The following is a 13183-nucleotide window of genomic DNA, read 5'->3' on the forward strand; positions in this document are numbered from 1 at the left end:
GCACAATTCATCCAGCCAGATGGGTTTGCAACCCCAACACATCCAGGTGGACCACCATTTAACATACTTCCTTTGAAATGAACTCTTAGAAAAATAAAAAATGGGGGGATTGAGTTTCCTATTGCATTAACTGCACAACAAACTGTTACCAATGTCCCTCTTTCTGCTGAAGTTATCCTTCCAACTTGTTTATCTCCTTTTTCAGCAATTACTTTAACTGGTTTTTGAACGGTTGTAAGACCTGTCTCATCAATATTATATATGTTTTGTGGCTGAAATTTGTGTCGCAGACGAACATCTTTTAGATTGGTGAAAAATTCTCCGACTGTATAACGATTAAAAGCAGTTGCTCGTGCCATACTAGTAGCTTCTGGATTTCGTAAAGATAACTCATTCCTACGTAACATAAAACCACGAAGCCACTGTTTCCCAGCAATTTGTAAAATTTTCCAGGATTTAGGAATGCGCTTAGAAAGAGTCATTGCAAATTCATAGGCAAGTTTTCGTGTTGTTTTGGTTGACAATCCATAGTGAAGTTTTGAAGCCCTTAAAAGATAGTCTGATAAAGATGTTTCTTCTTCGTTGGTAAAGGTTTGCATGGTAATGAAGTTAGGTTTGCAGACTGTACTTGGATTTAATTGACATTTCCTTACATATCTCTTAAGTGTCATTAAATTGATTCCCCTCTCTTTAGATACACGATAAACTGTACAACCATTAAGAACTGCATTAACAGCTGCTCGCATTTCATTTTCATTAACTTTACCTCTTGGTGGTCTATCGGTTTTTCTTTTTTCATGATACACCATATTTAACTGTAAAAAAATGAAAAATATTTATATAGTTTTGCTATATTCCTAATTTTTGGAAGAACATTTATAAAGATTTTTAATTATTAGAATCTACTTTATTAACAAACACACACACACACACACACACACACACACACACACACACACACACACACACACACACACACACATATATATATATATATATATACATATATATATATATATATATATATATATATATATATATATATATATATATATATATATATATATATATATATATATATGTATATATATATATATGTATATATATATATGTATATATATATATATATATATATATATATATATATATATATATATATATATATATATATATATATATATATATATATATATACATACATATATATATATGAATACAATTATATTATATAAGAGTATTAGGAGGACAAAAAAAACACAAAATAGTATAAAATCTACTTTTAAGGCTACATTTTGGAAGAAAAAAATTTATTTAAAAACAATATGACATATTGTACATGTTACTTTATTGGTTAAACATTTTGTTTGTGTGCGTGTATGCACCTTTGATCATAGGATCAAAGGTGCATAAACGCATCAGGATCAAGGGTGCTAACCCGCTCAGTTTTTACAAAAAAATTTTTTTTGTCATATTAGATGCTTCCATAGCTTACCAAAAGCAACCATACAAGAGGTGAATAATTTAGTTACAAAATGACATAAGCAAAATTATTCAACTCAAAATAATATTAAAGATGTGGGGTTCCTTGTAAAAGTAAAAAAATTACTTTTTATCGTCAAAATCAAACTCTTTAGAAATAAATTTAATAGTGGTCTACTCTCTAACCAAAACACAATTAATTTTGAAGATGCAATATTTATAACACGCTGGTTATCAGCCCTCTTTAATAAGTTATGTAAGTAAGGAGATAAGGCTATAGGATCAAAGGTGCTTACGGATCAAGGGTGCAAGTTCTCCCCTATAATGTATGAAATCTTCTTAAAAACCTTCCAACTGTAAAAAATATCAACAAAAGCTCTGCCTGAGAAGAGAAAAATTGTAGGTACTTAAAATGATTTTATAAAACATTGCAAAAAGGTTTTCAGACATTGCAAAAAGGTTTTTAGAAAATAAATGGCAGTATTATGGCGTAAATATTTTTTCTGTCAGTACTTTTAAACCTTTAAATAAAAAGAAAACTTATCAATTTTTGAAAGCATTAAATTATAACAAAAAAAAGGTAATCTAATAATAATTTTAGCTTTAAATGATTCACACAGTACTATACTTTCAAAAAACCCAAATGTAGTGACTAAAAAATTTACAACTTTAAAATATAGACCATAATGTAAGCGCAGGTTAAACTTTCCAAGAAAAAGAACAGTTTCACTTTAGTTCCACATCTTTTCTCCCCCTAAAATTATTTAAATGATAGCTTTGGTAAAACCATTCCCTAAAATATTGTTTTGACAATATTTTAGAGATAATTTAGCATCATCCACAAAAAATTAAAGTTTGAAGTTTATGCAACTTTAGTTTAGATAGAAATCCTTTTTTAACTGCGATCGTTTCTTTTTACAAACCTTTAAACAAAATATGACGCATGCGCGTATTAGACGAGGAGGCTACTCAATTGTGGTTATAACCCTCTCTAAACTCTCTCAACATCCGAAACACAAACCTTGACAAACAAGCCCGCTGCGTGAAAAAACAAGTTGAGCGCAGTACTCTGGTAGTGGTGGAAATTGAACTTGGAACCGCTTAAGAAGCGAGCGATCTACCATTACCGCACAATGCCGCATAAATTTGCAATAAAGTCGCAATCTTATAAGTTTAATTATTTTCATAAATATATTAGATCCAATGCATATTTTTATGACGTAACCGGATTTTTATGACATAAAAGACAAAATGAAACTAATATGAGGGAAAAAAAAATCGCTCAGAAATCGCTATAAAGCTAGTTAGTCGCTAGCTTATTTCCCACCGGGCAGTTTTTTAATTTTGAAAGTTTTATTCCTGTTTACCAGCAAAAGCAATTAAAGATCAACTACACAAATCATTTAACATGTCTTATTTAATTTATTTTTTGCAAATGATTGCAAAATAGTACACTACACTGTTATATTCAGAGTTGATCAAACATATAAACTTTTCAACAAGTATAGATCAGTTATAAAAGGCCTACACTGCATCTTTGTGTTCAGAGTTAAAAATTTACAAACGTTATATTCATTTTATGCATTTTTTTAGGTGAAATACTTTTCACCTAAAAAAAATTGTAAATTTCGGTCTTCTTAAGTTTGTTAGTTTAATATACTTATCAAAAAATCACCCTGCTTATATTTGAGATAAAATGGGCTGATGATGCAGTTTTGTTACGTGACATGTGGAGAGTATGTAAAAAACTGCAGCATTATCAAAAATTTAACTATCTGCAGGCTGGAGGATAATCAAAACAAGTCGAACACAACATAAATTGCGTGGTATCATTAAAAACCGCTATTCCTAAGTAACTAGTAAACGTAACCAAGCATATGGTTTAAATTTAGACGTTACATTTTTTAATATGCTAATGGTCTCAACTTTTAAACGAACTTTCTTTTTTGATGTAATTTGAAATATGTGATTTCTCCCTAGGTCCCCACTAAAAAAAGTTGTCTTTTACATTTTTTGAATGAGGAAATATTTTCTAATGATAATCAAATAAAAAATTTCTGGGGATGCAAGGTCTTAGAGTATGTTCCTATGCACCGTGTATTTATTCATAAACATCTATTATATTATTAATTTTATTAAAGTTATTAATAAGTATTTATTAATAGTGATAAACTAGATGAACAAGTATAAACTGAAAATCTTTTATTAGGTTAGTGCGTACATACTTTTGGCCCTCTACACCCTCACCTTTTGTACGTTTTTTGCAGACCCCACCACCTCCTTTGAGCGCACGTTTGACCTAAAATATGTGGAAAATAACGGATCAAAAAGCATGACCCGAGTATATAAACAAACGTTTGGTTGTTAGGTTGTGCTTAAAGAACAAGAAATTAGGTCCAGTTGCTGTATGTTTTTTAAATAATTAGGATGATATGATATAATGATGTCAAAATAATAGCAGATAACGTAATAATATCAACTCCGTTGTCTTATAAAACGTTTTAGAAATAAAAAATGTAGTTTTTAAGCAACTTTCCATACTTCTACTTTAAATAATAAATACGTGAAACATGTGCGCGTTTTTTTTGGGCCTTGTCTTTTTTTTCCTTCTTTGCATTTGGCTTTGCTTTTTCATTTCATTTGCTTTTAATAAGAGAAAAAGCTCCAAAGCTAAACATGTTGATATGTTTAGCTTCGGAGTTTTTTTCTATGCTAGTCTCATTATTTTGTTTGCTTTTTAAAATAATTTTTTTCTCTATTTAAGGTTTCATTTTAGTTTTAGTTAAAAAGTAAAAATAGTATGTTTTTGGAATAAAAAATATATCTGATATAAGCAAATAATCAAACAATGTCAAAGTTATGCTCTTTTTATGAATTAAATAAAATTTATATTACTTACATGATAAACTTTATATCAATTCACAATTTTTTTTGATATTCACAAAATTTTTGTGTTATTTAAATAATGTTTAATTTTAAGTTATTTCATATTGTATAATAGCTGTTCAAAAATATAAGCTATAAATATTTTTTATTTAGCAGCAGTTTGCTTTTTAAAAAAAGTTGTAATTTTTTGGTATTATTAATAAAAATAGCTAAAAAAGAATTTTTCTTATATAAATTTGATTTGATTTGAATGTAATTGATACAGTTTTTAAAGAATTGTATTTGAATATTTTACAGAATGGCATTATTAATAGAAAAATACAATAATTTTTACAAATGGGCAGAAAGTGTTAGTGGTAAGCCAATTAAAGATATAGTTTTAACATTATAATTTTGATTTCTTTTATACAAATATGTATTTTTTTTCTCAACATACATTGAGTGGGGTTACCTTGATACCCGGGGCAACTTTAACAATTTTGTTAAATGTTATTTTTCAGTATTATTTTTGTAGAACTACTTTATTATCTTCTGTATTTTCACATGGATTCAATAAACCTGACAAACAAACACAGAAGAGAGGAAAAAAGTTAATTCAAGGTGAAGAGATAACATCTGAATGTGAACAAAGAAATAAAAAGTTCAGAAAGAAAAGGAAAACAAGCACAATTAGTGGTACTGGTGCAAAATCAGTTGTTGCTAAAAAAATAATTAAATATAGAAATAAAGTCTTCAACATCATCAAGTAGTAATTCTGAAATTGAAATGGAATTTCAAAATGATAGTAATGACTATGAAATCAGCTGATAGGACAACTGATATTTTATTTGAACCAAAACAATGGATAGTTATAGCCTACACCGGGGAGAAATCTGTCGTCAATTACGCTGGTCAAGTTGTTGAAGTGCTCGAAAGTAAAACTGCTTTATATAAAATTTTTGAAAAAACAGCTGGCAAGTAAATTTTTCAAATTTATAGAAAGCAAAGATGATATAGATGAAGCTGTTCCATTTTCTGATGTGGTGAAGAGAATTACTGATGAACTGAGAAAAACAATGGATCAATATTGTTTCTCATACCTGTCCCTCAAAGTCATTAACTGAAATCAAGAACTTTTGATAGTTATTGACAATTTTTCAACAAACTTCCAATTTTTACATTATTAAATATTTGTGCTTTTAAAAAAATTCAAGAAAAGTTTTTATATTTCTGAAAAGCGTTTTTTTTTAGTTAAGGAGAGGTCATTTGGTATATTTAAACTAAAAACAAAATATACAATATATATAAGTAACCCCTCTGGACAGAAGATTTAAAATCAGGTCTTTTAGTTTTATTGCTCTTTTCAACTTTTTTTCTACCTTTTTTATTATTTTTTAAAAAAGTTGAGTTTATAGTTACAAGGGACAAAGGATTTGATCATGCGATCTCTCACACAAAAAATAAGTTTGTAAATGTTTTTTGATCATGAGATCTCTCACACATAAGTCCATTTGTTTTTTTTTTGTTTTTTTTTTGTTGACAACTTCAATTTCACTAATTAGATCTTATGCTATTATTTATAATAGTATAGATGTAGCCTTTATTTATGTCATTTTTTTCATAGTTAAGATCCACTCCAAATAATGTTTATGAATAATATCTAATTACTACTTTTTTATTAAGATTTTATAAAAGCCGAATAATAACTGTTTGATTGCTTCTGAATGGCTTCACTTTTGTGGCTGTTTTTGAATACAATACTTTAATCTTTAACTATACTGTACACTAGGGTGTTTTAAAAAATAACTTTTTAAAAAATGTCTGTTCCCACCCTCTAAATGTGTTCTTTTTAATAAAATAATACTGGAATTGAAAATTTTTGAAAAAAAATATTTTTAAGGGTAGCTCATGTCCCTTAAACATTAAAAGTTCTTCAAAGGTATAACATGTTAGGTCTCAAAAGAAGTGAAATTATATAAAAATGTCAAAAATAATCATCATTTTATAAAAAAGTATTGAAAAAAAATTATTGTTAATAAAAATTTTTGTAAAAATGCATGTTTTTATTTTTAGTTTGAATGTAATTTTTTTAAGCAAATAAAAATATTTTTATAAAATGATGATTGTTTTTGAAATTTTTATGCTAGATCTTTTTTTTTTTGTCCAATGCAGATAATTTCTGAATCAAGTATTTGAAGACCTTTTTTTATCAAGAACCTCGACCAGCTGCTTAATCAAACATAGTTTAATCTGGTAAGAAGTAGCAATATCACATTCTGCTTATCAGGTAATGAAAAATTGTCTATGCTGCTTTTGCCTAGAATATCAACTTTTTAACATTAGTTTCAATCTTGCAGACAAGATGCCAGTAATTCACTTTAATTTTAAATAATTGAAGGATTCATATCATTATTTTACTCACCTGTTGTTATAATTAGAGGCACATAAAATCCATGAGTGGGCTCATAAGGTGCACCAATGCAGTCAGTGCTGCTTTTGTTGGAGTTGCCTTTTTACTGATAAAGTGATTATTTCTGGCACTGAAGCAGGTAACTAAAAAAGTATATTCAAACATAGATGGTGTTTGGGTAGCCTAATTCCTAAAGTTTTGGAAAACTAACTAAAATTTTCAACACATGTTTGAGCATATTAAATCATTGAAATCTGTGGATTGAATTGAGCTATGAAATTGTGAGTTGAAATCATCTGCAGAGCGAGCTGTCAAACTAATTCAACACTATGCAAAATCTGTTGTCAAAAATGAAAAGCAGAAAGGTTTCTTTTTACGAGCAGGAGAACACCACCAAAAAGTTCTTCCACAAATAAATAAACAAGCAATTTAAAAATTCAATTCTTGAAAATTTAAACAATACCTTTTTTTTGTTACTAAGTCTTGATAAATAATTGAAAATTATTTCTTAATTATTTATTTGTTTCTTAACTTGGTATAGTACATATACCAAGCTATTCTATTAGGAGTGCAATATATATATTAATCCAGAGATGCGGAGTCCCAAAAAGCACTCCGGATTTGAAAGTCTCAAAAAGATTACTTTATCCTAGTTTTTGGGATCCAGGAGCTCTAAAAATATAAATAAGTTTATAGACTACTAATAGGAAAAAAATTAAGATTTTTAGGTTAGAGGAACAATGATTTTTTGAACCTGGAGTCCTTAAGTATAATGGCGGCAAGGACTCCGGGACTCTGGGCTTAAAAACAATAAGTTTCAAGTCATTAAATCTCATGAATTTTTTTCTTATAGCAGATCATAAGTCAACAAACATGTTTAGCGTCTGGACATTACAGACTTGGAAAAAGTAGAGATATAAAGCTGGAGTCCTTTTGGGACTCCGCATCCCTGATTATATCACTATATATAGGCTTACCATTAAACCAGACAATCCCATCCCATTTCTGACTGGGATTGTCTAGGTTTTATACAATTTGTCCCACTGTCATAGCACTTTTCTTTATATCCTGTTTTCATATATTTATAAAGAGCCATGTTTTTTGTTTGTTTGTTTAAAATGCCATAAAAAAGTTGCAAATTTACGAATTAAGCATTTGTGAAGGATAAAAAAACACTATTTTTCTCACCCCCACCTCCTCCTCCTCCACTCTGCTTTTTTATTTTTCACCCAACCCACTTCCCTGTCCTGGTTTACAAAATTATGGTGATTTTAACTATATACAATAATATATTATCGCACAAAATAAGAATAATAATTAAAGAATAAGGTTCCTTAATTTTGTTTTCAAAAGTTTGTAATTATCTGTTTTATATTTAGATCCTCGGGTGCATGATTGGAGTTTTATTCCGAGCCCAATTCCTACATACTCGCTATGTGTACTCTATTTATTGTTTGCATGCAAGCTTGGACCGATGTTTATGAAAAATCGTGACGCTTTTCAACCAAAATGGACTTTAGTAATTTACAATGCTATTTTGACTGCCCTAAATCTGCACATTTTCATTGAGGTATTTTTACAAATATTTAACCTTTGAAAAGCATTTTTTTTTAAATTAACACTTAAACTTTATTACAAAAACCTCTGCACAAGTTGATTAGTAATAAAAACTAATTGATATCAAACAATTGATCTGCTGTTTATCTGTTGTACTTTTGATATTTAATTTCATAATACTTTAATTGACAAGTTTTTAAACTTGTAAACTATTTAGCCGTATAAGGTAAGTTAGCCTGATTTTTGTCAATGTTCAAAAAGTAAAATTTATTTTTGATGGGAAACACTTTTATAAGGGATTTTTTTTTTTCAATAGATAAAGAATTTTGTTTTTTAAGAAAATATGTGAAAAAGGAGAAGTTTTTATGTAATATTTATTTGTTCAAATTAATTTTAAAAGAGGGTATATATGATCAGATTTATATATTTTTTTTATAATAAAGCCATTCACTATTATAATCAATAAGAAAGCAATCATAAAGGAGGAGAAAGCCAATTTATATATTAAAACTAATGAAAAGAATGATAAATCTATTACTCAATATTGGAACCACTAAGTCCACACTCTTTAGTGCAGATAAACTCAGTTCATTGTTGATATTATTTTGGAGTACATATCTGATTGCAAAACCACAATTGACACACATTTTTTTCACAATGAACCATTAAATAATTGAAATTTGTTGTGCATTATTTACATTAAAGTACTTTTTGCTGCTTACTTCTTATTTTACAAAATAATAAAAATAAAAACATATACTTTTTAAAATCTTCAAAACTAGTTTATTATTTAAAATTTAGGTTAAGTTTTAATTAAGTAAATAATAGTTTTTTCAAATTGATGATTTCAAATTGATGTTTTTTCAAATTGATGAAAAATCTTTTTATTCCCACAAAGATATCATCAAACAAAAATATTTTTTACATGTTCTGATTACATTATGATATTTCTTAATACTTTTTGTTTAAATAAATTTAAAAAAGACAGACTTTAAATAGTGACCAAAAATACGCTAACTTACCTTATTGAACATATATAAACTGATGCATACGGGCGATTCTCGCGTTATGTGTGTGACTCTGGTACAAATATTTTCAAATAAAAGGGGCCATAAAAATTGTTTACTACAGATATGCAAGATATATATTGCAAACATTATAGTAGGAGATGTGTCTGATGTAAAATAATTTTTCTCTTAATAATATGTTTATTGCATATACTAGTAAAAGAACTGATTAGTTGCGTTACGTGTGTGACCTGTACAAAACTATAAATTTGAATTTTAAACTTTGATTAAATATTTCTGCTGATTGGCTCTGATTATTGATTTTTTTTTTATGTTACAGACAGCATGTTGATGTTTATAAAAAATATTTTTATTTTTCAAAATTTCACTAACTTCATAAAAATAAATGATAAACTTTAATTTTGTGTGTGACAAGTTTTGCTACAAGTATGACACTGTACGAACTTTTAATAATTTAATAAATTTGAAACAATTTTTTTTTTAATTTTTTTTTTTAACATAACTGAAATAAATATTAAACTGAGTAGCACTTTAGGGTGGTCCATTTTAAACTTTTTTTTGAAATTTTAACCGGGGTTTTTACCAGTGATGACATTTTATCTAAAACACTAAATACCAAAAATTTCGAATTTAGAACGAGTTTTACATCCCCCACAAAACATTGGAAGTTCACGTAATGGATTGCATAAGTATTGCGCAAAGTTTTTACTTACAAACTGTTGCTTTTTCTTAATGGGGTTCACACAATTTACTTGACAATCACTAAGGAATAATTCTACAAAAATTTATTAATTTATGACTTATTGTACTTATCCCACAAGAGAATTTTTTTAAAACACCATAAATATTGCGTAACATAATTCAGTTTAGTTACACTTATTCCAATACATTTCAAACATTATAATATCGATACTTTCGTTCCATTATGAATTTAATATTGTGAAATTACATTAAAGGAAGTCATTGAGTCTTAATTCTCTTGAGACAACAATAGTTCTTAAAAACATGCTGCAACGTTAATAAGTTAAATTTACAACATTTTAAATGAACCTTATTCTGTATCATTTTAATGTTGCAAAGTATGCATTTAAACGTATAGTCAATAACAGTGCTTATATTACAAGCTTCAGTCTTGTATTAAACCACGACAATGGCTCTCATACTAAAGAAGATTGGTAGACCTAGTAAAAGTTTTGGAAATAATGTATCTATTGATACAGAAGAGTCAGTACTTTGATCAGGAAAAAAATGTTCACTACATTCGATACATATTCCAGCTGTTGCTATAAACAAAAATATTGACAATAAAAAAAGCAGACGTTCTTTTTGTTTAAATCATTGAATTGTTGGTTTATCCTAAGAAAACTTTAAAGGAGGAAAGCTACCATTGATTAGCTATATTGCAAAAATATCTTTTTGAGGGAGAAAACAATTCTAGAAAAGAAACAAGACTCATTGCAAATCATCTAGTTAGCAAAATTGTTGAAAACTTTTGGTTACCTGCTCGTATTCCAACGTAGCATAACAAGAAGGACTGTGCTGATCAGATTGTCTGTTTGGTTAAAGAATATGAGACACTGAAAAAATTTGTGAAAGTAGAAGACAAGGAAAAAAAGTAAAGCAAAAAGCTACATCTTTTACAATTAAACTGGACAGTTTGTTTGATATATCACATACAGACACTTGCATATTGCTGAAACACTCTGGTAATGACAAGTGGCTTATTGACTAGGAATTTCTAAAAAGCCAACAAAAGTTTTCTCAAGTGGGCTGGAGTGGAATGGCTGGAGTTGACAAAATACTTGCTGAAAAAAAGCAGCAACGCTACATCAGACTACAGTATCAGGAAAGAAAATAAAAAAATGGCTTCATATTAAGAAACAGCAACTCAAATGTTTAACCATTACTGATAATAATGAAGTCAACAAGGGCGACAAATTTTCTTCAGATATTACGGAAGAAGATGAAAGAGATAAAAGGTTTTCAGTGAAAGAGAAAAAAAAAACATCATTGCAATAACGATGAAAATTTCAAAAAGAGAACTATTAAAAGAAACATGTACAGTTGCTGATGGATCCGGTGAAAGTGAAAGTGTGAAAGACAACAGCTACTTATTTTGTTCTACTAAAGTTGGTGAATTAAAATTATTACGTATACGTGGTAAAAGTCACGTAGATAAACGTGATGAAAGTCACGCATTCATTTATGATTATTATTTTTAATGACTATTGTAGTTTTATAATTGTCATGGGAATTATACCTTTGTATTTATATACAATTTTATGTAATAGAAAAGAAGGTTGAAAAACGCTCAGTTAGTTGATTTTTAATATATATATATATATATATATATATATATATATATATTATATATATATATATATATATATATATATATATATATATATATATATATATAAACAAATACAAGAATGCAACATATTTTGGGAAAGACTTTAGCATTAGGTGGAGCAGCTTTAAATGAGGTTACACTTTCTAAATCATCAGTTCATAGAGCAAGATCAGTTAACAGAATTGAAAAAGCTAGATTAATCGAAGAAACTTGGATTTCACCTGAATATTTGGAAATTCATTGGGACGGAAAAAACTTTTAAGCAAGCTACTGGAAAAAAGGAAGAGTGACTTGCTGTATATGCAGGGCCAACTCCTAATTTGTTAGGTACTCCTAAAATTGCTGACAGAATTAATCAAATACAATGTTGTTCAGTGATGAACCTAGTTGATAAATGGCAATTAAAAGCATCTGTTGTTGCACTTGTTTACAATACAACATCTGCAAACAGTGGAACATATAATGCAATTCTAATTGAGAAGCAAATTGGTCGTTCCTTACTCCGACTTAAATGAAGACATCATATTCCAGACCTCTTTATAAAAGCACATCCGATTGTGGTCTGAACAAATCACCAAGAGTTAAGTTGTTTGAAAGGTTCGAAGAAGAATTTTATAACCTTAACAAGAATATAAAAGAACTTAGAGTGTGGGACTGGCCTCATGATCAAAATGGGTTTTTTATTTCAACAAGCACTTTAAGTAAAGAAATGGGCAATGGTTTTCTTGGAGAGAAAAACATTTTGTGAGGACTATCGCGAACTAGTGGAGCTTACTCTATTTTTTCTTGGTGGACATATTAAAAGAGGTGTCCACATTCGGTATGCTGGTTCTGATCATCATGCAAGGTGGATGTCAAAACCCATTTATTATACAAAAATATTCCTACTATCTTGTACTTTTGAACTTACTGATGAAGAAGCAATAAAGGTTGAGAAGATGGTTGAGAACATTTGTCTTTATTATGCAAAGTACTTTCTTCAATCTGCTATTACTTCTGCTGCTCCAGCTAATGATTTGAATTTCTTTTATTTAATAAGGAAATTTAAATCAATCGACCTTGAAAGTGCAGAGGAAACCATCAAGTCTTTTGAAGGACACCTTGGATACTTATCTGAGGAGCTAGTAGTCTTTTCCTTGTTCGACGACTCTGTGAGTTATGCAGAAAAGACTATGATGGGTCAGAAACTTATAAACTTACCAAAACCTAAAGTATTTACTCCATATAAACCAAAAATTCCGATTATTATTTGGCGCGACGAAGAAAAACCTTTTTTATTGTCTTTTATTGGCAAAAAGTCATGGTTGCTTTTTCATTTGTTAAACTTAAACAGACCCTAAGAATGCCTAAATGTTCCATCAGAACATTGGAACGAGTTCGAGGACTTTAACGCCTCAACAAAATTTGTATGCAATCTTTCTTGTATCAACGATATTGCAGAGCAAGGTATCAAGTTTATAGGAGACATCAAAGACAAATGTTTTGATCCAG

At 28.6% G+C, this 13183-nt stretch overlaps 1 protein-coding gene across 2 annotated transcripts in view; it reads left to right on the forward strand.

Moving 5' to 3' along the window:
- Window positions 1-3807: 3807 nt before the first annotated feature.
- LOC100211332 (very long chain fatty acid elongase 4) overlaps window positions 3808-13183 on the forward strand; it is a 30822-nt gene continuing 21446 nt past the window's right edge. Inside the window, exons 1-3 of one of the 2 annotated variants that reach the window (XM_065791549.1) lie at window positions 3808-3873; window positions 4662-4721; window positions 8134-8324. In XM_065791549.1, the coding sequence (XP_065647621.1) occupies window positions 4664-4721; window positions 8134-8324 (249 nt within the window). In that variant the 5' untranslated portion in view covers window positions 3808-3873; window positions 4662-4663. Of the gene's footprint in view, window positions 3885-4661; window positions 4722-8133; window positions 8325-13183 lie in introns of both variants that reach the window. The other variant, XM_065791550.1, reaches the window with a different exon arrangement.

The sequence above is a fragment of the Hydra vulgaris genome, chromosome 02, assembly GCF_038396675.1.
Source record: "Hydra vulgaris chromosome 02, alternate assembly HydraT2T_AEP".
Taxonomy (NCBI): domain Eukaryota; kingdom Metazoa; phylum Cnidaria; class Hydrozoa; order Anthoathecata; family Hydridae; genus Hydra; species Hydra vulgaris.